Below are 26226 nucleotides of genomic sequence, written 5' to 3'. Positions count from 1 at the left end.
CATAGTATGATATATTCAATATTTTCTATATTATCACAATGTTATGTGTTTTTTTACTTAAGTACTTTTTAAGGTATATTGTCAACAATATTTTACATTAATTTAAATGTTCAAAAATAATTATCACAAAAAATAATCATTTTAAATTTTTTTAATATAATTTTAATGATTTTTTTTATTGTACCGTCTAATTAATGTTACTGAGTTCCACTATTTAACTAATACTCTTTATGCCTTTATGTTAAAATAGAGTATATCAATAATTAATAAGAATAATATTAATTTAGTTAAATTAATATACTTTTCCTTTATTTTATATTTTATATGTGTGGAATAATTCAAATGCAATTGTCTTGACAATAAAATAAAAAATAAAAAAAAAAATCAAGTATCTAACACTACTACACTACAAAAAAGTATTTTGTGAATGATCATTTTCAGTGTTCAGAGAACAGATGCTGTGATTGTACCAGAGACGACAGCGATCTGGCCTAAAAGTATACATAGAAAGAGAAAGATTGGACGAAGAAAAATTAATTAAATTGTGGAAAAACTCATTTTTACGAAAAAAAAACATGAGAAAAAGAAACCATTCAAATAGTGAAAAATCTCATTTTAAATAATTGATCTGAAGACCATTTTAGGCTGTATTGGCGACAATTGCAATTTTAGATTGGATACATATGTAAATCTGAAATGTCTCAATTTCTATATAATCTTGTCTCTATTGTTTCTGTTTTTAATTTTTGTTGTGATATGTGTTTCTGGTTTAATTGGAGATTTTTACAGGGTGCGATTCATTGAGGGAATTAACGTTTAAAAAAAGATGAAGAATTCTGTTTCAGATCATGGTTTGTTCATCGACAGCGATGAAGATGACGAGGAAAAGGAGTTGGGCATTAAAGATAACGACGACAATGAATCGGACGATTCAAATGACTCCAACGACAATCAGCCACAGAGAAAACCCAGTTCTTACAGTTTGGCATGGCCACAAAGTTACAGGTCAGTAAACTATTTTTTTCCAAATCCAATTTCTTTCTTGTTGTAAATTGCTTTCCTTTTGCATGAAACAATGTTTTTGGTAATTTTTAAATTTTATGAAATTGATTTAGATCTCTCATATTACAACTATTTAAAATTGATTTTCACGTACGTTATTTCATTCAAATAAAAAATTGATTTAAACAATTTATTATAAAAAGTGATTTTTGGTATTTTATAAATTTAGAAATTATTTCATAGAGATTTCTTTAAAATAACATAAGTGTTTGATTATCGCGTCACTTTTTTTTTTCAAATGATAAGCTATAAAAATGATTTTTATGCTAAGTTATTCAAAACAACTTGTCACTTTTTAAATTCTGATCTTTTGTATAAGGGGTTATTTTTTAAGATATATAAACTCGAATTGAGTTGGAGTTAAATGATTGACATTTAAATGAGTTTGCATTCACACTTACTGTAATGTTGTAATTTCAACAGTAGCTTTTGTCAAAATTGACAAAATCACACTAGTATACCATGATTTAGCAAATTGATTGTTAATCTAAACATGCTCAGAATAGTTTGAAGGCAAAATCAATTTTACGTGATATCACGTTAGATTTGAAAATGTCAAAGAAATTTTCATTAATTATTAAATAAAATATTAATAATTTTACTTTAGGCTTCATGTTGGACTGGTCCCCACACTTTGTTAAAAATATATAAGTAGTGTGTGCAATTGAAAACCGAGTTATTTAAATGATGAAGTTAACATGGAAATGTAGTAACTAGCCAAAATTTATAATGAAAACAATATCAGCCTTTTACCATTGCCAAAAAGTTTTAAATAATTTATCCCCCTTGGTTGTTGAGTGAATTTCTTTTTCATCAGGTAATTAAAAGTGCATTAAACCTGAAATCTTGTTCTAATGATGTGATAAATATTTCAGGCAATCCATTGATCTATATGGCAGCGTGCCATCACCAAATATTGGATTTCTGGGAAACGCATCACTATCAAGATTAGGCAGTTCATTTCTTGCTTCCACTTTGACAAGGAGACACAGTCCTGAAATTATACCATCAGTGAAAAAACCTCTGTTGCAGCCAACAACTGACGAACAAAAGGGTCGTAGCTCCCAAGCATTGCTTCCTCCCCTTCCATCTAGGAGGTCTTCAATTAAAAAGGATGTTTCCAAGATTTCTCATGAAGTTCATATTCCTGGCCAATGCACTTTTGGACAAGCTGTGCTTAATGGTGAGTTCTATTTATTTTAACAAAATGAAATCAATCCCTCTTTACGTAAGTTAATATTTTTTTAGAGTACAAATGAAAGAAGAAGAAATTAATGGTAAAGTATTACTGTATAGATTGGTAAGTGAAATGGAAATATGTATAGATTGTTGTATTTGGAAGGAGACGTTATTTTACTGCATAAGAGAGTTATGACATTAATCAAAATGTGAATAAAGAAAATTGGTTGAGACATTTTATATATATTTCTATCCATGTGTCTAAAAGTGTAAGCCTAAGTGTAATTAATGTTTTATTTTTGATTGCAGGCATAAATGCCCTTTGTGGAGTAGGAATCCTTTCAACCCCTTATGCTCTTAAAGAAGGTGGATGGGCTGCACTATCTATCTTGATGATATTTGCAATTTTCTCCTTTTATACTGGTTTGCTGTTGCGTTATTGTTTGGATAGTGAACCTGGCCTTGAGACTTACCCTGACATTGGCCAAGCAGCTTTTGGTACAACTGGACGTGTTATCATTTCAGTAAGTTCTTTTTGCATATCTTCATTCTCATGTAAGTAAGTTTTTTTCTTTATTTTTTTTTTTTCCATCAATAGTTTATTTAGAAGCATTTTTTCTTATGTCTTGGAATTATATTTTCTGTGATGCAGATAATATTATACATGGAATTATATGTAAGTACATCGCTCTTTGCTCTGATATATTAATTCCTTTGGTGTTTACTTATTGTTATTTGTCAAAGCAAAAGAATATAAAAGTAAATTGATGACACTACCTAATTAGGTTTAATATTAAATTTAAGCTCCTCTCTTGAAAATTGTCTTTTCATCAATTTGTTACGATGAGTTGACTCTTTCTAAAATAGTGACTTTAAATAATCCTTTTTTAAGATGGTAATGGGTTGTACCCGCCCCTACGAAAATTTATAAAACAAATGTTATGGATTAAAAAGTTGGTAAGTGTACTCAATAAATCCTTTTATTAGAAGCTATGAGTTATATACTATTACCATTCATTTGGTGCGCATAATATGATAATTATATCATATTATTTTTTAATTAATTATTTGGTGAGACAACGAGATATGGTAAATTAATTTTTAAACTTAATTTAAATTAATTTTTTCTAAATATATATAATTGAAGCACACAAATAATTTTGTAATTTATATAATCTAAAAATATAAAAACCAATTGGTATAGAATATTAAAAAAAATTAAATTATTATTAAAATATATAAAAATATAATTTGAAATTTAAAAGTTTAATATAATTTTTGTAATGTTCAATTGATAGTGAGTATGAATGAATGATGGTATTTATTCTCCATGTATCGGATTCGATAAAGCTTTTGTCTTCCGTAATAATTGAGAATTTGATGCTGAATAACAATGCTGAAGGGCCAGACTACTGCATATATCATATATTTATTTAATATATTTAACATATATATAATAGAATTATTTAGTCATGACTTTTTAAATTTGAAATTTATTTAATAGTGTCAAAGACTTTTTAATTTATGTAATCAATTATTTAGTTTTTTTATAATATTTTTTCTAATTTAAAAAATAAAGAATATTACAAATTAATTTAGAAAACATTGTATAATTGTTTCATAATGATAGTTTTGTTATATAAATAATTTTATTATGTTTGATATATTGTACATATCAAACAAAGAATATGATAAGTCTTCTCTGGTGCATATCAAACAAATAATATGAAAAGTCTTGTCTTGTCTATATTGTATCCTATCATTAGTAGCCCTCTCTCTTATAATGTTTCTATCTTATAATGCACAACAAACAAGTGCTTATTGTCTCAATCAATTTTGGATACACTATTCTTCTTCTTTTAAATCCTTTTAGTCCCATTTTAAATTTCTTTTTGATTAACTAAGATAATTTAATATATAATAAAACCGGAGATGAAACGGTAAGAAATTTAAAAGTCAAGCAAATAAACATATTTGAAAAGGATTAAGGATAAAATTCAAAGATAAACAATCATTTTAGTCTTGAAATATTCTAGTGTTATCACAATAATGTTTGAATATATCAAATTTATAAAATATATTTAAAAATATCTTTTGTTAATTATTTTAATCATAAGTTAGTTAGTTTAATCTGTAAATATATATTTTAAAAATATTTCATAACTACATAAAACATCTCACACATCGAGCGCCAAAATTGCTATTTAATTTTGAATGAAATTTTTGCTAGTGGATTTTGGGGACTAGTTAGCAATGCACTTTAAATATTTCTGAAAATTACTCCGCCTATTAAATATTCTTTTATGCAGGCTTGTTGCATTGAATACATAATTCTAGAAAGCGACAACTTGTCTTCCTTATTTCCAAATGCACACTTTAGTTTTGGTGGAATTGAAATGAATGCACACATTCTATTTGCAATCTTGACCACCTTGGCTATTCTTCCTACCGTTTGGCTGCGTGACCTTCGCATTCTGAGTTACATATCAGGTAATTTTGAAAGTCAATGTTAGTTCATATATTATTTTTCATCTTATATTTGTCCTGAAGATAGGAATAATTGATATATCTAGTGTCAAATTCTTTTCTTTTGTTACACTCTAATTGATATCTAGCGTCAAATTTATGTTTCACTATTTGATCACTTTTATTTGCGAAATGTGAAATTAATTGATTCAATTACACTATTTGATCTTATAAATTAATCGGTTCAATTTCACACAAATTTAAACTTAATTGATACTTTATTGTATTATTTTATTTTAGAAAATAATACATTATTACTAGATATAGGTGAAATTTTAAAAAGATATATGAAATTAATTTCTATGCACCGAAAATATAAATTTTATTACACATACAATCTATCTAAACGTACTAAATACTTATTTGTAGAGATATTTTAGCAACTAATTAACTTAAAAAATGGCATTATTGAGTGATTTAATTGAATATATATATATAAATTTTTTATATATATATCAAACATTAAAATGGTGGGACAATAAAAATTTATAATTAAATATCCCAATAAACAAGTAAAAATGGATCAAATATAAAAAAAAAATATTGTTCTTATCGGCGTGGTAATAAAAAAAGTCAACCATGACATCCATATTTTTAAAAAATGTTATTTAGAAATATATGTAATACAAATAAAGTTTTTAAGATAAAATAAAATAGTTATTTTTAATATTTATTAAGTTAAAGTTGAATTAAAATTGATCAATTAATTTATTCATCACTATCTAAAAATAAATCTTTTCCGTTTTCTCTCTTTCTATGAGTAATTGATTTTATTTTTAATATTTATTAAGTTAAAGTTGAATTAAAATTGATCAATTAATTTATTCATCACTATCTAAAAATAAATCTTTTCCGTTTTCTCTCTTTCTATGAGTAATTGATAGTAACCAACCTATTTTTATTTGAGACTGTATTTATGGGTAACTTCTGATACAAGTTTGTGGTAACTTCTGTGTTTAAAACCTATTTTCTATTACATTTGCTCAATTAACTCGTTGGTGGTTCCACATAAAACTACCAGTTTGTTTATTTCATATTGTTACGTGAAGCTTAGAGTGCTAAAATGGGATAAATTTTTCATGGAAACTTCAATGTAATCACCGCTATTCTCTTCGGATCATAGGTTTTAAAAGGTAATGTAGTTACTATGAATGGACGGTTGCAGACAGGTCGACATTACTAATGTATAACATATATGATACTGACACCAATATACATGTATTTATTTATTATAATTAAGTAAAAAATATGACATTATTTATAAAAATGTTCAAATTTAATATTTTAACTCTCTATTAATAGCTGTCACACATCTTTAATAAAGACATTTAGAAAGTTAATAATTAATTTTAAAAAAGATGCTAATTGTATTCTAAATTTTATTTATTTTATTTTATTTTTATTCAAAAACTTGTGCTTAGTCTAGTAATTAAGTTTTTTTGTTTAGTTTTTATTAATATCACTTAATCAAATAAATATTTACATAATTTAATATATAATTTTTTATACTTTAAATATTTTAGTTTATTATTGTCATATATTTAATAACTTTGAATATTTTATTACTCGTGTTAAAATGATATAGTATTTTCTACGTCCGTTAATTCACCAATTGATCTAAATACGCTAGACCGATTCAAATAAGAATAACGAATATGTTTATGGGTATATATATATATAGAACCGGTTACGAGTATTTTTTCAAATTGACAATGAAAGGTATAGCCATCCTTGATACTTCGTCCGTATTTTTAAGAAGTGATAGTTAAATTAAAATTTAGTCAATAAAAATTAATGTATCAATTTTTATCTGTCAAATTATTAACTTTTGTTGATCAAATTTTAATTTTAATTGTTAAGAGCTTGTTATAAAAAGAATAAGAGGGAGTGTAACTTTAATATTGACATATTGAAGTGTATTGAATGGCTTAGAAAGATGATTATAACACACATTTATTTATGTTGTAGCTTGCGGAGTAATTGCAACGATTATAGTGGTTCTGTGCTTGTTGTGGGTTGGCGTGGTAGACGATGTTCCCATTCATATAAAAGGAACAACTACATTGAACCTTTCAACTTTCCCTGTTGCGATGGGTCTCTATGGTTACTGCTTCGCTGGACATGCTGTGTTCCCAAACCTATACACATCTATGGCAAATCGAAATCAATTCCCTGCAGTGCTCTTGACATGGTAATCAAAACAAAATTATTTTCGGAGGATATTGTCTAGTTTTACTTTTTCATATGTAATTATTTTTCAAGTAAGAAATAAATGCAAATTACAAAATTAAACAAATTCCATTTTTTGTTTTTGAATCTATCTAATATATACAAATTTGTTTTCGATGTAGTTTTGCTATTTGTACAACTATGTATTTTACTGTAGCTGTAATGGGATACTCAATGTATGGAGAAACTACACTGTCTCAGTATACTCTTAACATGCCCCGAGGCTTGGTTGCCTCCAAGATTGCGGTGTGGACTACGGTATGCTACTATGCTCATTCTACATTACTACTAATTTTTTTATTCAGTCAGAAAAGCTGCTAACTTTATTTATAACGTTTTGTTTTGCAGGTGGTTAATCCATTTACCAAATATCCTTTATATAAAATCATGTTTTCTTTGTTTTCATAATGCCTCCTCTCTATGAAATAAATACTTTGTTTCAATTGTGATATAATTAGTGTAGAAATAAATTTGAAAGAAAGAAAATGGAGAGAAGTGAAACAAAAGAGAGGTTGTGTGTTTTTTGAATGTATAAAAAAAAAAGGAAAGAACATTAATACATGTATCTAATTCCGTGTAATTTATACATGTACTTTCTCTCCATTGAGTAACTAATTCTACAAAATGAGTGTTGCCTCCCCTTAAATCCGGTATTCAGATCATATCACTATTCAACGAATGACTCAACATTTGAATCATAAAAATGATTTAGGGTAGAGATAACTTTTTTCAATTTGTTTGCTTCTACACTGTTAAGATGATTTTTTTCTCTTAATTAGCACCACATATGCTTTGAATATAGCTCCAGTAGCAATGTCTCTGGAGGAACTGATACCATCAAATAATTCCAACTTTCAATTCTACTCCATCTGCATCAGAACAGCACTAGTTGTTTCTACACTGCTTGTTGGTCTCTCAGTTCCCTTTTTCGGTTAGTCTTTTTTCTTCTTCGTGTGTATATATATATATATGCTTGTGTATTTAGTATTTGGTGTAATGAAAAATGATTCTGGAATTATGATCGAGTTTAAGATTCAATTTTAATTTTCTTATAGTAAATTTGTTGGACCAAATTTCAATACTTTAGTAATTAATTTTATTGTGGCACTGTTGGATTATGTTATATTTTGAGCTGCATATCCCTTCTTTGTAGGTTTGGTGATGTCATTAATTGGGTCTTTGCTCACAATGTTTGTTGTAAGTTCCCTTTATTTAATATTTTTCTCTCACATATAATTCTTGCAACAACATTCTGTTAATTAATTAAATTCAACTTTCAATGCAGTCCCTTATTCTACCAGCTGCTTGCTTCCTAAGCATCAAGAATGGTAGAATTTCGCGCTCCCAGGTATCATGATTGTCTCTATGCAAGTTATATATTTACTGTTTTTTGTTATTTTATACGTAGCGAGTGGCTGATCCAAAATGTGACTGAGATGGACAAATAATTGAATATGTGAGCATTAGGGTGTATTTCATTACATAAGAGTTTTCTGTTTATATTTTCTATTTTTACTGATAATCATTATTGTACCACCTTATTTTCACTTTGTTTCTTGATTTCAAGGATTTTTATAAGAGTGAAAACGAGATCACATTGTATTATACCATTGGATTTTTGGGGATAATAATGTTATAGATATGTAACCTCTATTGTTGTCTAACAGTGACTAATTCGGTTCGAAAATTTATTGGGTATGTAAATTATATTTAAGTGTGTTGGGTCATGAGAGGAGTTCGGGAGCAACAATATGTTCGGCGGCAACAATATATAAGTGAATTGAACACTATTCAAAATCTTAAAATATTAGGTATACGAGTCATCTCACTTTTATGGTGTTCAACATCCAATTTTTCATCCTATGTGAAACTCGTACTCACACTTGAAACATAAACTATGTTTCCTTAAGGGTAAGTCAATTCATTCATGTGCGTATGATCGTCAAGCTGAAATTATTTCATTCACGTACACTTATACTGCTGATGACTCACAACATGAATGAGACATGCCACCTAACCACTAAATTGCTAGGAGTATTTCCACTACAAATAGTCAATCACTTTAGTTAAACCATCAATTATGTTACCATTGTTAGATAATGAGGGTAGTCTGGAAGATTACCATATTGTACTTTGGGTAACCATATAAGTGATTTGAACTTCATATATTTATCTAAAATCGTAAGACATTAGATATATGAATCATTTTGTGTATATAATGCTCAACATCCATTTTTTCATAAAAAATTACTTACATTTGAAACACCGTCAAATTGAACTTAACTTTGTTTTGTGTTCGTAAACAGTTAAACACCTTCACAAATGTCCATATCAATTACAACTTAAAGAATGCAGAGAAAAATAAATTAAAAAGACCATTTGAATTGTATATTGTGGTGATATCAAATTTTGGTTGGAGGACCAAATTTGTTGAAGCATTTCTTGTTCTATAGTTATGATTACCCTTGAGTCTTTTTATAGTATGATTACCTCTAATCTGACTACCAATCTTTTCCCTTTTGATATTTCTTCAGGTAGCACTTTGTGTTGTAGTAATTATAGTTGGTTTTGTATCATGTGGTTTTGGATCATATTCAGCCATCTCCGAGATTATTGAGCAGTTGATCAGATGAAGTTTGCAGCTTGAATCTTCGATTATGAAATTTGTCTACTATTATGTTAGATAATTTCATTTCTTACCTCAAATTTTGAGTTAACTTTTCATTGTCAGTGACTTCTACCTTTTTTTATTTTTACTTGTGGTTATCCTAGTTCTTTTTACCATTACTATATCCATATTATAAAACGAAGTTTTATTCGAAGCATGGAAAAGTTAAGCATACATTGTGGTAACAAGATTCACATTAGAAATAATAAATTTTAAATTTTAATGAATTAAAAATATCCCCGATCTCCGTCTTTTGTAATAAATAATAACATCACTTTCAATATGATATATCTGTATTTGCACTAGATAACGGTTGGAGAGGATGAGTTTGTTTTCTTTTAAAAAAACTTCCTTTTTTTAAAGAAATAATTTATCATGTTATAAATAAAATTTGTGCTAGAAAAAAAATTATAACCTAAGAATATGTTTGTAAATGAATACAACTCAGCTCACTGATTATATTTTTGTAAATTAATTTACGAATTGTAAAACATCAAGATTAACCGAAATTAATGATAATTTAATTTTTTTTTAATAGAAGAAAAATTCACCTCTACAATGTGCCGCATAAGTTTTATTAATACAAAACCTTATTTTTAAATAAAAATATCATTTTTTTCATATCGTGCACCGAACAAACATTATTTAATCATGCATCTCATGTTAGCACATAAAATATTAGATTAAGAATTTTTAAATTATCTAAGTTGATCGTTTCTTACCTCAATTCATCCAACGATATTTTATTTAAGAACTATTGAACATTAGCACATAGAATATTAGATTAAGAATTTCCAACGATAAAAATTTAACTAAATAATCAATTTAGAGTTGTAAGTTATAAAATCTTTTTTTGTAATAAAAGATTTAAGGAAATCGAATTTTAGAAAAATTCACAAGGACGTGTCAAGATTAAATTTTTTCCAAGGTGTAAAATGTACTTAATAAATCACGTAGTAACTCATCTAGAGCACATAATTAGATTAAAATAAAAATATATGCAAATTATGCATGTTTCTAAAACTATATGCTCTTGATATAATCAACCACTAAAGCGTTAAGAAAGTGACACATACCAATAACATATAAAAATAGAAACTTTACTATAAATTTTTTTCTCATTATTAGTCATTTCAACATAAAAATCAAACTTTACACTAAACTCATCATAGTAATCAACCTTCTCATAATTATAAATTAAAATTTTTCATCAATTTCCTCAAGACACATATATTGTTCATAAAAGTCAAAACTTTATAATTAAAATACATACATATCAAGACTTTTAAATCAAATACATCACAACAAACATATCACTCATGATATCATAATAAAAATTGAAACTTTATAATTAAGTACACCAAGACACCACACAAAAATCACAACTTTACATCAAATATATCACAACAAGTATAATATTCATGTTCTAATAATAATAATAAAAACAAAAAATTTATAATTAAGTTAATCAAGATAGAGATATTGTTCATAAAATTCAAAAATTTATAGTTTAAATCGTTAAATCGAACATAAAAATCAACATTTCTTTAAAGACATAAGACATCATATCAATATTTTACATACCACTAATTTAATATCTAGCATAACCTTGTATTGGGAAAAACCCTTACCTTAAGTGTTTTTCTTTTCTAGCAATACGTTCTAAACCTCACAAAACGAAGAATAAAATAGAGGTCCAAGCTTTACATGGATGGAATTCAACTTGGATATGATGATGATGATTTTGAGTGAAAAGCAAGGGGGGAAGACTAGAGTTTTCTTCTTTCCTTATTTTGTGATGAAATGTTTGTGGAGTTAGGCAAAAAGAAGAAAAAAAACGCGTAATAGAAAATGGGAAATAATAATTTGTAGACCAACAATTTTTTTTGTAAATTAACATTATAAAAAAATATTGTATAGGATTCATTTTTGTAATAGAAATAAAAATCACTGTGTTTAAAAGAGAGAAAAAACATTTTTGTATGCTTGCTCACATGACAATTTAACACCCTATCTTTCAACCCGTCAACAATTAGGCCATTTGTTTTCATGCCAGGTGTATGTCTAAGGGTAGAAATGAATTTCTTCGCTAGCCACTCAATCTCGGTTTGCCTATTTCTATGTGTCCTATGATATATATGTTCATCACTGAAACTTACAATTTGTCAATATCTACTTGCAATCCTCTTACTAAACCTCATATGAAAATGACACTCCTTCATAAGATTTACAACTATCATCTTCCTATCATTTTTTTGAAGTATAAATTTTTTCTTATGTTCCATAACATATTGTTTTACAACCTCTTTCACGGTGTTTTGTGTGTGTTAACTTCATCCTTAACTCAAATCAGACACAATCATTACCTTTAGACATCTTAAAGTTTGGGAACTTTGACCTTGAATCCTCCCATCTTCATCAACCCTAAATGGTGTTTCTAATTGATCAAAATCCTCATTCTCACCTTCAAAAACATATCTCATTTTTGAATCCACATTCAATGAAGTTCCTACATCAAGTTGAGAGGGAAGTACAATAGTCCAATGCATATCCTCTTCACTTCCTTAAAAATTTCAGTATCTTCATTATCATCATCTTTACTACTCCAGACATAGTCATCGTCTTCACTATCCACTTCATTTTCAAATTCAGGTCAATCTTGAACTTCTGGTTTGACTTCTTCAACTACAACTTTAGGTTCATCTTCACTTTCAACTACATCTTCAAGTTCACTATCACATTCACCTTCACCTTCACCATCACTATCACCATCACTTTTACCCTCAACTTTGTATTCATCAATACCAATAGTTATTTCCTCCTCAACACTTTTTCCCTTCTTATTGTTGTCATTATCAACTATAATTGGAGTAACAATAAGGGGATCCATATTAACTTTTACAAGTTCATAATCTTTCACTTCTCCAATAAATTGGATAATATCAACATTAGAATTAAAAAACCTAAATCCACGACTAAGTGAAAACTTTGGGTGCATATGCCATAAACATATTATTTATAATCCAACTTTGTTATCATTTTCTTATACCCATATATGACATGTGGTCTATATCTCAATCTCAATTCATTTCATCAACTTGACCTTGAATATACAATTTGCAAACATACCATTGGGGTATATTTGTAGTCTAACATTTTGAACTTTCGATGGCCTGTAAAAATCAAAGCCGGTTGAATAATGTAACACCCCGATTTTTAAAAGCGCGGGTGCATTTTTATTTTAAAACAACTTAATAAAATAAAACGTCGTAACACAAAACGAAAAGAGTCATAAATAATTACATCATATATACAATCAAGCTAAGATAGTTTTTGGGACAATAATCCAAAATATACAAATAGAAAATACACCAGAGCTATGAGACTATCATACATCGCTCATACCCCTGGCGTATTCTCGACATACACCTGCACATAAGTACTGCTCCAAGAATGCTATCCCCCCATGGTCACGTCAATAAAATGGAACATGGACCCACCAAAAATTAATTGTCAAGATATGTCATAGATACAGTCATCCCAAAACAAAATAATTATATCCACTAATAGAAAAAAAATAAGGTCCTATACAACAAAAAACTAATCTGATCATCCATTAACAACTATAGAAACAAGGGCGACCTCCACACACTGCACAAGTTCATTATGATGCAGTATCTCTCCTCGAAGTAACTTCTTCCTCCTCATCAGTCATGGTGGGATCAGTCTCCTCAAAAGGTCAGGTCCACCCACGAGATAGGTGGCTTCGGTGGTGCTGGAATCAGTTCACTACCTTAGCTCTCCTACTTGTCAACACCACTCTCCCCGTATATATAGCCCTGCTTAAGATGGGGTCGTATACCCAACCAGTCGACGAATGCCAGTCAGGGAAGTCTAACGACGTTTCCGTCGTCAAGGTAACAGTTAGTAAGACGAATTCGGATCATCTGAGGTGCCACCTATCACAGACCAATACTAAATATCGAGGTGCCACCTATCACAAATCAACACGATTTACTAGAGTGCAGTCTATCACATAGCTACACGACTAAAAATCCTCATCACAGTCACCACTAAATATAAAATGCATGAGCATACTCTGCCATTTTCTCATCAATTATTATGTAAATGCAGCTATTAAAATACTCCCCTTTTAATAATCATTACACACTAATAATTTTTCATATTTTTCACAGAGCATACTCAACATATTCTCATCAATAATATTCATAAAATGCAGCAACCCATATTATCAATCATGAATGCATAATGACGTCAATACTAACCATCACATATTCACACATCAATCACACATATATGGTCCCTATGTGCAAACTAAAAATTGGAAGGAACCCTTGAAGTAAAAGTGTCAATTATAAGAAAGGGGATTTGAATTATAATTGCCCCTTTTTAAAAAAATTTGTTCAGAAACTAAAACGTTTAACTCAAGATTGATCTTGGTTACAAACGAAGAACGTTCTTGGTTAGTGGAAAAACAACAATATCAATTTATCAATATAAAAACTGATTGTAAGATAAATAATAAATAGAGATATGGATAGAGAGATCACACAAGCATATACCCTGGTTCACCCAACACAGGTTACGTCCAGTCCTAACAAATGTGAGATTTTCCACTAAGTGCTCAAAGCAAGAACATTCTTGGTTTTCACAAATCAGTGTTGATATATTACACAGTTCTACCTAGAAAGTGTAAGTCATGAGCTTCCCTGATCATGTTTTTGATTTAATTCACAAACACACAATACATATGAATTATTTGATTGATCTAATGATTTGAATTGAGAAACATTTCATGCAAACAAGCAGACACTATACACTAGGAACAAAAGCTTGGAACTCAAGAAATCAATCAAACTTGGAGGATGAGCTTGAGAAAGATGCAAATATGTATAGTGTGATTAGGTGTCATAGTAGTTGTTTTAATAGACTAATCACTATGATTTCATACCTAAGTATTTGCCAAAGAAAGTAAATCAATCAACTAATAAGTCAATTGATGAATCAATTGGGCAATCGATTGTCTGACTCAGAACAAGAGTTTTTACTTCGTAAATCGATTGAGAAATCGATTACTTAAAGGTTTTTAGTGAAACCTGAGTTATGCGCTTAATCCAATTAATTGGACAATCGATTGGGACATCAATTGAGTAATCGATTGTGTGACTCGCAGAACCAACCAATTACTAAAACAATCGATTGATAAATCGATTGAGACAAAGTTTGTTAATCAGGAATAGGTTCTGTGATCCATCAAATCGATTGAGACATCAATTGAATTAGATTTCTTAAACAACAAGTTTGTGGTAATCGATTAGGCAATCGATTGCAGTTAATCATTTATCATAACCATTTTGAATAAATCGATTGGCACATTGATTTTGACAAAATAGCTGAGGTCTTGTAACAAGCACAATCGATTGGCAAATCGATTGATGTAAATGTCTGAGCCACTGTGATCAGCACAATCGATTGACGTAAAAATCTGAGTCACTATGATCAGCACAATCGATTGACGAATCGATTGAAGCTAAATGTTAAAGTTACAGAAAGGATTCAGCTCATTGCCAAATCGATTATGACTGTGATTATGGAGTCGACTGAGCAATCGATTGTTTTGATCTCGTTGTTTGAACAAAACACCTATAATCGATTACTCAATCGATTATGATATAATCATAGTTTCAATTTCTGATTTATGTATTAAAAGAATTGATTGGCAAATCGATTCATGCTTATACTTTCAAGATTCAAGAAAAACAAGACACGCGAAAATCAATTGGGCAATCGATTAAGCTAGTTTTAAACCTTTATACAATCGATTGAAAAATCGATTGACCTGGTGTTTTTCTGAATATATATAAGCTGACTCAATCACTTTTTGAAAATAACTTTTACATAACTTTTGAACTGTTACACATTCTCTAACAACCAATACACTACTTTTGAAACATTTATTTTCATCACAAAAAGACTCAATTTGGCAAATATTCTTAGTGTGAATTCCATAGTGTAATTGAGTCAAATTCATTCTGTACACTTTTATTTTTTCTATAAAAACAATCAAGAAAAGAAAAGTTCTGAAAATCCAGGATAACAAACTGGTGGCTATCTTAGTGGTGAGAGGGATCATCAAAGAAGAAGTCTTGTCTTGTTCATGTGTGAGGGTTTGGCGATTAACCCCAGGATCAAGGTGGAAGTGAAATAGAATCAAATGAGTTGGATATATAGGCATTGTGAGTGCTGGACAATCTGTAAAAGGTTCTCAAAGCAATTCTATTGAAAAGGCTGAAATCTAGTTGGATTTCAGGACTGGATGTAAGCTATCCAACGGATAGCTGAACCTGTATAAATCTTGGTGCACTCTTCCTTATCTCTCTTTACTTTTCATGTTAATCTAGTATGTGATTTTAAATTTCTGTTGTGTTTAATCTGTATGAATCTTGCACTATTAAAATAGGAATTAAAATTGAACAAGCTGGATTTGGTTTTAATTCTTCACTTAGAAAAGAATTAGACAATATTGTTGTTAGTAATTCTCATATTTTTAACAAACAGAAGTCATATATTCCAACAATTTGCATCAAGAGCCTGACCTTTTTTTAGAGAAAAACTCATAAAAGAAAATGACTTCTTTAGATTTCCTAGGAGAAGGGGCATCTCTAACCAGACCCCCTGCCTTTAATGGATCAACATACATGTACTGGAAAGAGAGGATGCTCATCTTTCTAGAGGCAGTGGAAAATGGTCCCTATGTGCCTAAAATTGCTGGCACTGAGGGATCATCCATCATCATCAAACCAAGAGCTGATTGGTCTGATGATGACAAAAAGAAAGTTGGCTATAATGCTAAGGCCAAGAATATTATAACCTCTGCCTTGAATTCTGATGAATTTTTCAGGGTGTTAAACTGCAAATCTGCAAAGGAAATAAGGGATACTCTTCAGGAAACACATGAAGGCACAACAGATGTCAAAAGGGCCAAAACAAATACTCTAATGCATGAGTATGAATTGTTCAACATGAAGAAGAATGAGTCAATCAATGACTTGCAGACAAGATTCACTCACATCATCAACAATCTACATGCTCTAGGAAAAAGTATAGACAATGAGCAACAAATAGGAAAAGTAATGAGGTGCTTGACAAGAGAATGGCAACCCAAGATCACTGCAATTGCTGAATCAAAGGACCTTGCAAACATGACCATTGCAACATTATTTGGAAAGCTCAGGGAGCATGAGATGGAACTGCACAAATTAGATGAGTCAGAACAGTCCAAAAGGAAAGGAAAAGGACTTTCACTGAAGGCGCAAACTCACAAAGGGAAATCTGAACCAGATACTGATGATTCATAAAGTGATTCTGATGAAGAGCCTGAGATAGGTATGTTGGTCAGAAAATTTAAAAAGTTTCTGAAAAAGAAAGGAAGCCAGTCAAGAAAACCACCAAATTCAAAGACAAAAGGCTTCAGCAAGAGTGATACCAATGATAGCAAAGTCATAACTTGCTATGAATGTGGGAAAACAGGCCACATCAGATCTGAGTGTTTTAAACTGCAAAACAGAAATAAGGTTGTGAAGACCAAAGGCAAGGATCAACAATCTTCAACAAAGAGAGCTTACATTGCCTGGAACGACAATGATGAAGATTCATCTGAAGATTCAGAAGATGAAGAAGCTAACTTGTGTCTCATGGCAAACACAGATTCAGAATCTGACAGTGAGGTAAGTACTACCTCTAATCCATCTTATGATGAACTGCATGATGCTTTTAATGAATTGCATGCTGGATATGTTAATGTACTCAAACAGTTAATTAGTACTAAGAAACTGTTAGAAGAAAAATGCATGCAGTATGATGAGATTAATTTGAAACATGAGTCTCTTAAAGACATAAATGAGAATCTGAAAAAGGAAACTTATGCACTGAAATGTGATGTAGCCATGTTCAATAGTGGTAAAAACAATTTAGATATGCTTCTTGGAAACCAAAGAAATCTAAATGTTAAATTTGGACTTGGCTATAGACAAAACAAGAATGTTAAAAGGCATCAGAAGTATGTTAGATCTAAGCATATGCATGATATCTTCACTAAACCAAATCAGAATTCATCCTCTGCTGTTGTATGTCACTTTTGTTGTAAAAAGGGTCATATGGTTTTTAATTGTAAACTGAAAAAACTGGCCAGCAGAGGATGGAAACAGATTTGGAAAGTTAAGTCACAAGTATTTGAAACTAACCCTCCAGGACCCAATTTGAATTGGGTACCTAAAACCAAAACTTGAATCATTTTTTGCAGATATGCTTGACATCCAAGAATCATTCATGGTATCTAGATAGTGGATGTTCCAAGCATATGAATGGAGACAAGTCAGAGTTCTTGTCTCTGAATTTAAAAGATGGAGGATTTGTTAAATATGGTGACAACAACAAAGGAAAGATACTAGGCCTTGGAGATATAGGGAGCAAAACTACTGCAGTCATCAAAGACGTTTTATATGTCAAAGGTTTGAAACACAATTTACTAAGTATTAGTCAGTTGTGTGACAAAGGATTCCAGGTACACTTTACTTCTATGTCTTGTACACTTGAGCATAGGGAAGATAAAGGCATGAAATTGACAGGTAAAAGAGTAAACAACATTTACATGATAGATTTTGATTCCTTACCTGCAAATGATATATGTTGTTTATTATCTAATGCTGATGAGAACTGGTTATGGCATAAGAGAGTGGCTCATATTCATATGGACCACTTGAACAAACTAGTTAGTAAACAGTTAGTTCTAGGACTCCCAAATAGAAAGTTCTCTAAGGATAGGTTGTGTGACTCCTGTGAGAAGAGTAAGCTAGTTAAGTCATCCTTTCCCCCAATAGATTTAGTTCAAACCAATAGGGTCTTACAGTTAGTACATATGGACCTGTTTGGTCCATCTCAGGTTAGAAGTTTTGGAGGAAACTTGTATGGTTATGTGTTAGTAGATGATTACTCTAGGTTTACTTGGACATTTTTTCTGACTCACAAGAGTGAGGCCTTCTCTATTGTCAAAAAATTTGCAAATTTAGTTCAAAATGAGGAGAACCAGAAAATAATCTCCATTAAGAGTGATCATGGTGGAGAAGTCCAAAATGATTCCTTTAATACTTACTGTGAACATAATGGAATTCACCATATATACTCAGCCCCTAGAACTCCACAGCAAAATGGAGTAGTAGAGAGGAAGAATAGGTCTTTAGAGGAACTAGCTAGATTAATGCTTAAAGACTCAAACCTTCCTAAGTACTTCTGGGCTGATGCTATAAACACTGATGCTATAAACACTGCCACACATGTAGTCAATAGAGTTCTAATAAGGCCAATTCTTAGAAAAACTCCCTATGAGTTATACAAGGGTAGAAAACCAAACATATCTTACATTAGGGTCTTTAGATGCAAGTGCTTTGTATTAAACAATGGCAAAGACCATCTAGGTAAGTTTGATCCTAAGGCAGATGAGGGTATTTTTCTAGGATATTCCCAGTCTAGTAAGGCCTATAGAATCTACAATAAAAGAACCAAAACTATAGAGGAATCTGTTCATGTAAAATTTGATGAAATGTTTGCTAAAAACTTGAACAACACTCCTCCTATAGTTGGTAACTCTTTGAATGACATTGTAGAATCTGAACCAATGGAACCTAATGAACCTGTACCTCCAAACAACCTTGACTGTATAGAACCTATTAGGGAAGATGATTTACCCAAGGAATGGAAGTTTACCAAAAACCATCCCATAGACAACACTATTGGAGAGATTTCAAAAGGAGTTTCAACTAGAAAATCCCTCAAACAATTTTGTAACTTTACTGCCTTTGTTTCTCAAGTAGAACCCAAAAACATAAAGGAAGCTCTTATGGACCATGACTGGATAGTAGCCATGCAAGAAGAGCTCAATCAGTTTGAGAGAAACCAAGTGTGGACTCTAGTTCCAAAACCAGAAGATAAACTTGTCATAGGAACTAGGTGGGTCTTTAGAAACAAAATGGATGAAAATGGGGTAATTACTAGGAATAAAGCTAGGCTAGTGGCCAAGGGGTACAACCAAGAGGAGGGAATTGACTATGATGAAACCTATGCACCAGTAGCTAGACTAGAAGCCATTAGAATCCTGCTTGCTTATGCATGTATAATGGACTTTAAACTATATCAAATGGATGTAAAAAGTGCCTTTTTAAATGGAGACATCCAAGAGGAAGTCTTTGTTAGTCAAACACCTGGTTTTGAAGATCCTATGTTTCCAAATCATGTGTTTAAACTGACAAAAGCCCTCTATGGCTTGAAACAAGCTCCAAGAGTTTGGTATGAAAAGCTAAGCAATTTCCTCTTACAAGAAAACTTTTTCAGAGGAAATGTAGATAAAACACTTTTTATAAAAAGACAAGGAAACGACATTCTATTGGTCCAAATTTATGTTGATGACATAATCTTTGGATCAACAAACAATAAGCTTTGTAAGGATTTTGAAAATACAATGAAAGGAAGATTTGAAATGTCCATGATGAGATAATTAACTTACTTCTTGGGATTTCAAATCAAACAAAGCAAGAATGGCATTTTCCTAAGTCAAACCAAATACTATAATGATCTTTTAAAGAAATTTGGTTTTGATAATTTTAAATCCATTGATACACTTATGAGTCAAGCCTGCCATTTAGATAAGGATGAGAAGGGAAAACCTATAGATATGACTATGTTTAGAGGCATGATAGGATCCTTACTATACCTTACAACTAGTAGACCAGACATCATGTTTAGTGTTTGCATGTGTGTTAGATACCAAGCCAATCCAAAAGAATCCCACCTAAGTGTAGTCAAAAGGATTTTTAGATATCTCATAGGAACCAAAAATCTAGGTTTGTGGTATTCTAAGGGATCTACTTGCACTCTAGTTGGTTATTCTGATTCTGATTTTGCTGGATGCAAATTGGACAGAAAAAGTACGTCTGGTACTTGCCAATTATTAGGGAACTCACTTGTTTCTTGGCATAGCAAGAAACAAAACAGTGTCGCACTTTCAACAGCTGAAGCTGAGTATGTAGCTGCTGGTAGCTGTTGTGCACAAATTCTTTGGATGCAACAACACCTTTCTGATTTTGGTGTTGATCTAGGTACTGTGCCCATCATGTGTGATAATACTAGTGCTATTAATATCACTAAGAACCCTGTCATGCATTCTAGAACCAAGCATATAGAGATTAGGCATCACTTCATTAGGGATCAATATCAACAGGGTAAGATCAAGCTTGAATATGTCAATACAACTGATCAGTTGGCTGATATTTTCACCAAGGCCTTGCCCAAGGACAATTTCTTCTTTATAAGAATGAAACTTGGTATTATAGATCTCAATGAAATCTGATCCATGTGACAAATCGATTGCTACATCGATTATCTTGTGACCAGATAGGAAATCTGCATTACAAAATCGATTGTATAATCGATTTATGATGCACAGTGTTTTAAATTGTCAAATTGAAAACACGATAATCGATTGCATAATCGATTTTTGGTACTTAGTGTTTTTTTTCTCTATGTCACAAACACTGGAATCGATTTCATAATCGATTTATCACATCTCAGAAGCCAGATTGCTGAAGTTCTCATCATCTCAATTGACTAAGGAATCGATGGAAGATTTGGAAAATCGTTTAAAGAATCGATTGGATAATCGATTGTTTGGTTAAGTCATCTACAAATTTGAGAAGTTTTTCAAACTCAAAACCCGAGCATCGATTGGGAAATCGATTGAATCTGATTTTTCAAAACATGTTTTAAAGGGAATCGATTTGGACATCGATGATGAGATTTGAAGTTTTCTGCACTTATGAGGAAATCGATTTGGACATCGATTTAGTAAAGAAGGATCAATTACAAAATCGATTTGGAAATCGATTTACACGACGACCGTTGAGAAAAATTATAGCCGTTGGAGGTGGGTGTAACGGATACTTTTTTATCTCACTCAGGTAAAGGTAACACAATCGACTGGACAATCGATTTGGTAAACCCAAAAGTAAAATAAAATCGATTGAGCAATCGACTCTGAACAGTTCTATAAAAACCCTAAATCAATTTCTCAACCCACTTTCACCTTCTGTTCTCAGTTTTCTCACTAATACTCAACCTTTGTTGCATCTTAATCCTTTTCAATCAATCATCTCAACAATCTTCTATCTACAAACTACAATGGCACGAGTTAAACAAACAACAAGGCGTCCATCGTCTTCATCTAAATCAGTTTCACTAGACTCATCTTCTACATCTAGTGGAATAACACCTTCACCGCTACCTCCTTCACCTCCTGCAAAACGAGTCTCCATACCTACTCATAAGGTATTGGCTAAGGATAAAGGGAAGGCAGTGGCAACCTCTCAAGAACCAACTAAAAAGAGGAAAACTCCTCCAATTGAGAAACTTATGGGGGATGCTATGAAGGGAGCTACCCAGAAGAAGAAGAAGACTTCCCCCCAACCAAAGAAGGTTCTGCCTTCTAAAGAGAAACCAGTTGAAGACACCTCTCTGCCTTCTTCCTTCTTGAAAAGAAAAATCCAAGAGGCTAAGACTCTGGATTTTACTTACTTTGATTCAAATGGTTTTACCTTCCAAAACCATTTGAGATTTCATGGTTTGGTGGATTTCCTTTCTTGCTCTCTGAAAATCTACCCAAGATTAATTAGAGCTTTCTATTCAACTTTCAAGCTAACCAAATCTGGATTCACTGCTGAAGTCAAGGGCAAGAGAATTTCAATGACCTTTGAGGAATTCTCCAAGCTGACAGGTTTACCATTTTATGGTGAAACCATTGATGGAAGAAAAAAGGATGACTCTGATGATGAAGGATGGGAATCATCAGTGGACAGGCATGCGGCTATACAGGACCTGATGATCGAAGGTTTTGTTGAGAAGGTATCCATTCCAACGGGTCATATGAAGGTTCAGTACCGTATGCTGATGTATGTGCTAACACGTGTGTTAGTACCTCGCTCTAGAAACCACGCCGTTGTACAACGGCTAGATATCATCCTGCTGTGGGGAATGTACAAGGAGCTCAAGATGAGTTGGGCTTGGATCGTGATGCTGAACATGACTGAATCAACACACGGCAAGCTATTGCTCCCCTACCCCCAACTGGTTACGAAGATTCTGAGGCATTTTAAGGTCTCTATTGCCAATGAAGAATCTTTCAAAACCACCCTCACGTTTGGTGAATCCATTGTTAACCAGATGCAATTGAAAAGAATCAATGGCATTTGGACAAGGATGCGACCAGGTGCTAATCAAGCACAACCAAGTGCTGAATCAACTAAGCCAATTGAAGCACCATCTGAGCTTATGGCTAAGCTGCTGGAGCTGATGGAATCTCAGGCTGCCCACAATGCTAGGGTGGAAGCCTCTCTTAGAAAGCTCCAAGCAACTTTGAACTCTGTAGTTCAAGATGTGGATGCAATCCAAGAGCACTTGGGACTCAAAATGTCTTTTGAAGACATTGTTGAGATTGGCAGAGAAGCAACTGAAGGACAAAATCCTACCAATCAAGAAAGTGTTGAACCTCATGGTGAGGAGACACTTGTTGAGGATAATACAACAGTCTCAACCTCTCCCGTTGATAATAATGAGGAGCAGTCCTAGTTTAGTTGATTAGGATTTAGTTTTTCTTTGTTACTTTGTACTATATTTTTGTATATATCTTTTTTGTTTAATCAACTCTCTCTTGTAATTTCTTTTTGTATTCAATGACAAAAGGGGGAGATTGATTTAACTTGTGATTATATTACATGATTGGTATCAAATTGAACTTATGTTGTTGATCATATACTGCTCTGATATATGCTCTGATTATGTGATTTTATATGCTCTGATTAATGCATTGCCCTGATTAATGCATAATGATTAATGTGATCTGATACATATCTGATACAATGCATTCTGATACATAATAAATGTACCCTGTTTGTACTCTGAGGCAAGCTATTGCTCCCCTACCCCCAACTGGTTACGAAGATTCTGAGGCATTTTAAGGTCTCTATTGCCAATGAAGAATCTTTCAAAACCACCCTCACGTTTGGTGAATCCATTGTTAACCAGATGCAATTGAAAAGAATCAATGGCATTTGGACAAGGATGCGACCAGGTGCTAATCAAGCACAACCAAGTGCTGAATCAACTAAGCCAATTGAAGCACCATCTGAGCTTATGGCTAAGCTGCTGGAGCTGATGGAATCTCAGGCTGCCCACAATGCTAGGGTGGAAGCCTCTCTTAGAAAGCTCCAAGCAACTTTGAACTCTGTAGTTCAAGATGTGGATGCAATCCAAGAGCACTTGGGACTCAAAATGTCTTTTGAAGACATTGTTGAGATTGGCAGAGAAGCAACTGAAGGACAAAATCCTACCAATCAAGAAAGTGTTGAACCTCATGGTGAGGAGACACTTGTTGAGGATAATACAACAGTCTCAACCTCTCCCGTTGATAATAATGAGGAGCAGTCCTAGTTTAGTTGATTAGGATTTAGTTTTTCTTTGTTACTTTGTACTATATTTTTGTATATATCTTTTTTGTTTAATCAACTCTCTCTTGTAATTTCTTTTTGTATTCAATGACAAAAGGGGGAGATTGATTTAACTTGTGATTATATTACATGATTGGTATCAAATTGAACTTATGTTGTTGATCATATACTGCTCTGATATATGCTCTGATTATGTGATTTTATATGCTCTGATTAATGCATTGCCCTGATTAATGCATAATGATTAATGTGATCTGATACATATCTGATACAATGCATTCTGATACATAATAAATGTACCCTGTTTGTACTCTGATACCAATTTCGACTTATGTTGTTGAAATGAGTCATAATCTCTAAAACTCAGGGGGAGATTCTAAAATAATCTCAAAGTTAAAACTGTGTGTTTGTCATTAAATAAAAAAGGGGGAGTGTGTAAGTCATGAGCTTCCCTGATCATGTTTTTGATTTAATTCACAAACACACAATACATATGAATTATTTGATTGATCTAATGATTTGAATTGAGAAACATTTCAGGCAAACAAGCAGACATTATACACTTGGAATAAAAGCTTGGAACTCAAGAAATCAACAAAACTTGGAGGATGAGTTTGAGAAAGATGCAAATATGTATAGTGTGATTAGGTGTCATAGTAGTTGTTTTAATAGACTAATCACTATGATTTCATACCTAAGTATTTGCCAAAGAAAGTAAATCAATCAACTAATAAGTCAATTGATGAATCAATTTGGCAATCGATTGTCTGACTCAGAACAAGAGTTTTTACTTCGTAAATCGATTGAGAAATCGATTACTTAAAGGTTTTTAGTGAAACCTGAGTTATGGGCTTAATCCAATTAATTGGACAATCGATTGGGACATCAATTGAGTAATCGATTGTGTGACTCACAGAACCAACCAATTACTAAAACAATCGATTGGCAAATCGATTGAGACAAAGTTTTTTAATCAGGAATAGGTTCTGTGATCCATCAAATCGATTGAGACATCAATTGAATTAGATTTCTTAAACAACAAGTTTGTGGCAATCAATTAGGAAATCGATTGCAGTTAATCATTTATCAGAACCATTTTGAATAAACTGATTGGCACATTGATTTTGACAAAATAGATGAGGTCTTGTAACAAGCACAATCGATTGGCAAATCGATTGATGTAAATGTCTGAGCCACTGTGATCAGCACAATCGATTGGCAAATCGATTGACGTAAAAATCTGAGTCACTGTGATCAGCACAATCGATTGACGAATCGATTGAAGCTAAATGTTAAAGTTACAGAAAGGATTCAGCTCATTGCCAAATCGATTATGACTGTGATTATGGAGTCGACTGAGCAATCGATTGTTTTGATCTCGTTGTTTGAACAAAACACCTATAATCGATTACTTAATCGATTTTGATATAATCATAGTTTCAATTTCTGATTTATGTATTAAAAGAATCGATTGGCAAATCGATTCATGCTTATACTTTCAAGATTCAAGAAAAACAAGACACGCGAAAATCGATTGGGCAATCGATTAAGCTAGTTTTAAACCTTTATACAATCGATTGAAAAATCGATTGACCTGGTGTTTTTCTGAATATATATAAGCTGACTCAATCACTTTTTGAAAATAACTTTTACATAACTTTTGAACTGTTACACATTCTCTAACAACCAATACACTACTTTTGAAACATTTATTTTCATCACACAAATACTCAATTTGGCAAATATTCTTAGTGTGAATTCCATAGTGTAATTGAGTCAAATTCATTATGTACACTTTTATTGTTTCTGTAAAAACAATCAAGAAAAGAAAAGTTCTGAAAATCTAGGATAACAAACTGGTGGCTATCTTAGTGGTGAGAGGGATCATCAAAGAAGAAGTCTTGTCTTGTTCATGTGTGAGGGTTTGGCGATTAACCCCAGGAACAAGGTGGAAGTGAAATAGAAACAAGTGAGTTGGATATATAGGCATTG

General features: G+C 31.7%; 1 protein-coding gene across 1 annotated transcript; it reads left to right on the top strand.

Annotated features, from left to right (window-relative positions):
- Positions 1-411: 411 nt before the first annotated feature.
- LOC101493074 (amino acid transporter AVT1C-like) lies at positions 412-9838 on the top strand. The gene is made up of 13 exons (XM_073367111.1): positions 412-685; positions 790-1005; positions 1938-2245; positions 2551-2765; positions 2894-2917; positions 4551-4731; positions 6736-6958; positions 7119-7254; positions 7345-7368; positions 7786-7927; positions 8150-8193; positions 8282-8344; positions 9531-9838. The coding sequence occupies exons 2-13, from the start codon at positions 827-829 to the stop codon at positions 9627-9629; spliced, it is 1638 nt and encodes a 545-aa protein (XP_073223212.1). The 5' UTR covers positions 412-685; positions 790-826; the 3' UTR covers positions 9630-9838.
- The last annotated feature ends 16388 nt before the right edge of the window (positions 9839-26226 follow it).

This window comes from Cicer arietinum, chromosome 4 (genome assembly GCF_000331145.2).
Source record: "Cicer arietinum cultivar CDC Frontier isolate Library 1 chromosome 4, Cicar.CDCFrontier_v2.0, whole genome shotgun sequence".
Taxonomy (NCBI): domain Eukaryota; kingdom Viridiplantae; phylum Streptophyta; class Magnoliopsida; order Fabales; family Fabaceae; genus Cicer; species Cicer arietinum.
Note: the sequence above shows the minus strand (reverse complement) of the source record. Positions and strands in the feature narration are given on the sequence as shown.

Bases quoted from the DNA above. Each gene is read 5' to 3' on its own strand.
- LOC101493074 (XM_073367111.1), top strand. From the start codon at position 827: ATGAAGAATTCTGTTTCAGATCATGGTTTGTTCATCGACAGCGATGAA. The intron at 7,928-8,149 runs GTTAGTCTTTTT...CCTTCTTTGTAG, and splicing joins TCTCTCAGTTCCCTTTTTCG to GTTTGGTGATGTCATTAATT. The intron at 8,194-8,281 runs GTAAGTTCCCTT...CTTTCAATGCAG, and splicing joins CTTTGCTCACAATGTTTGTT to TCCCTTATTCTACCAGCTGC.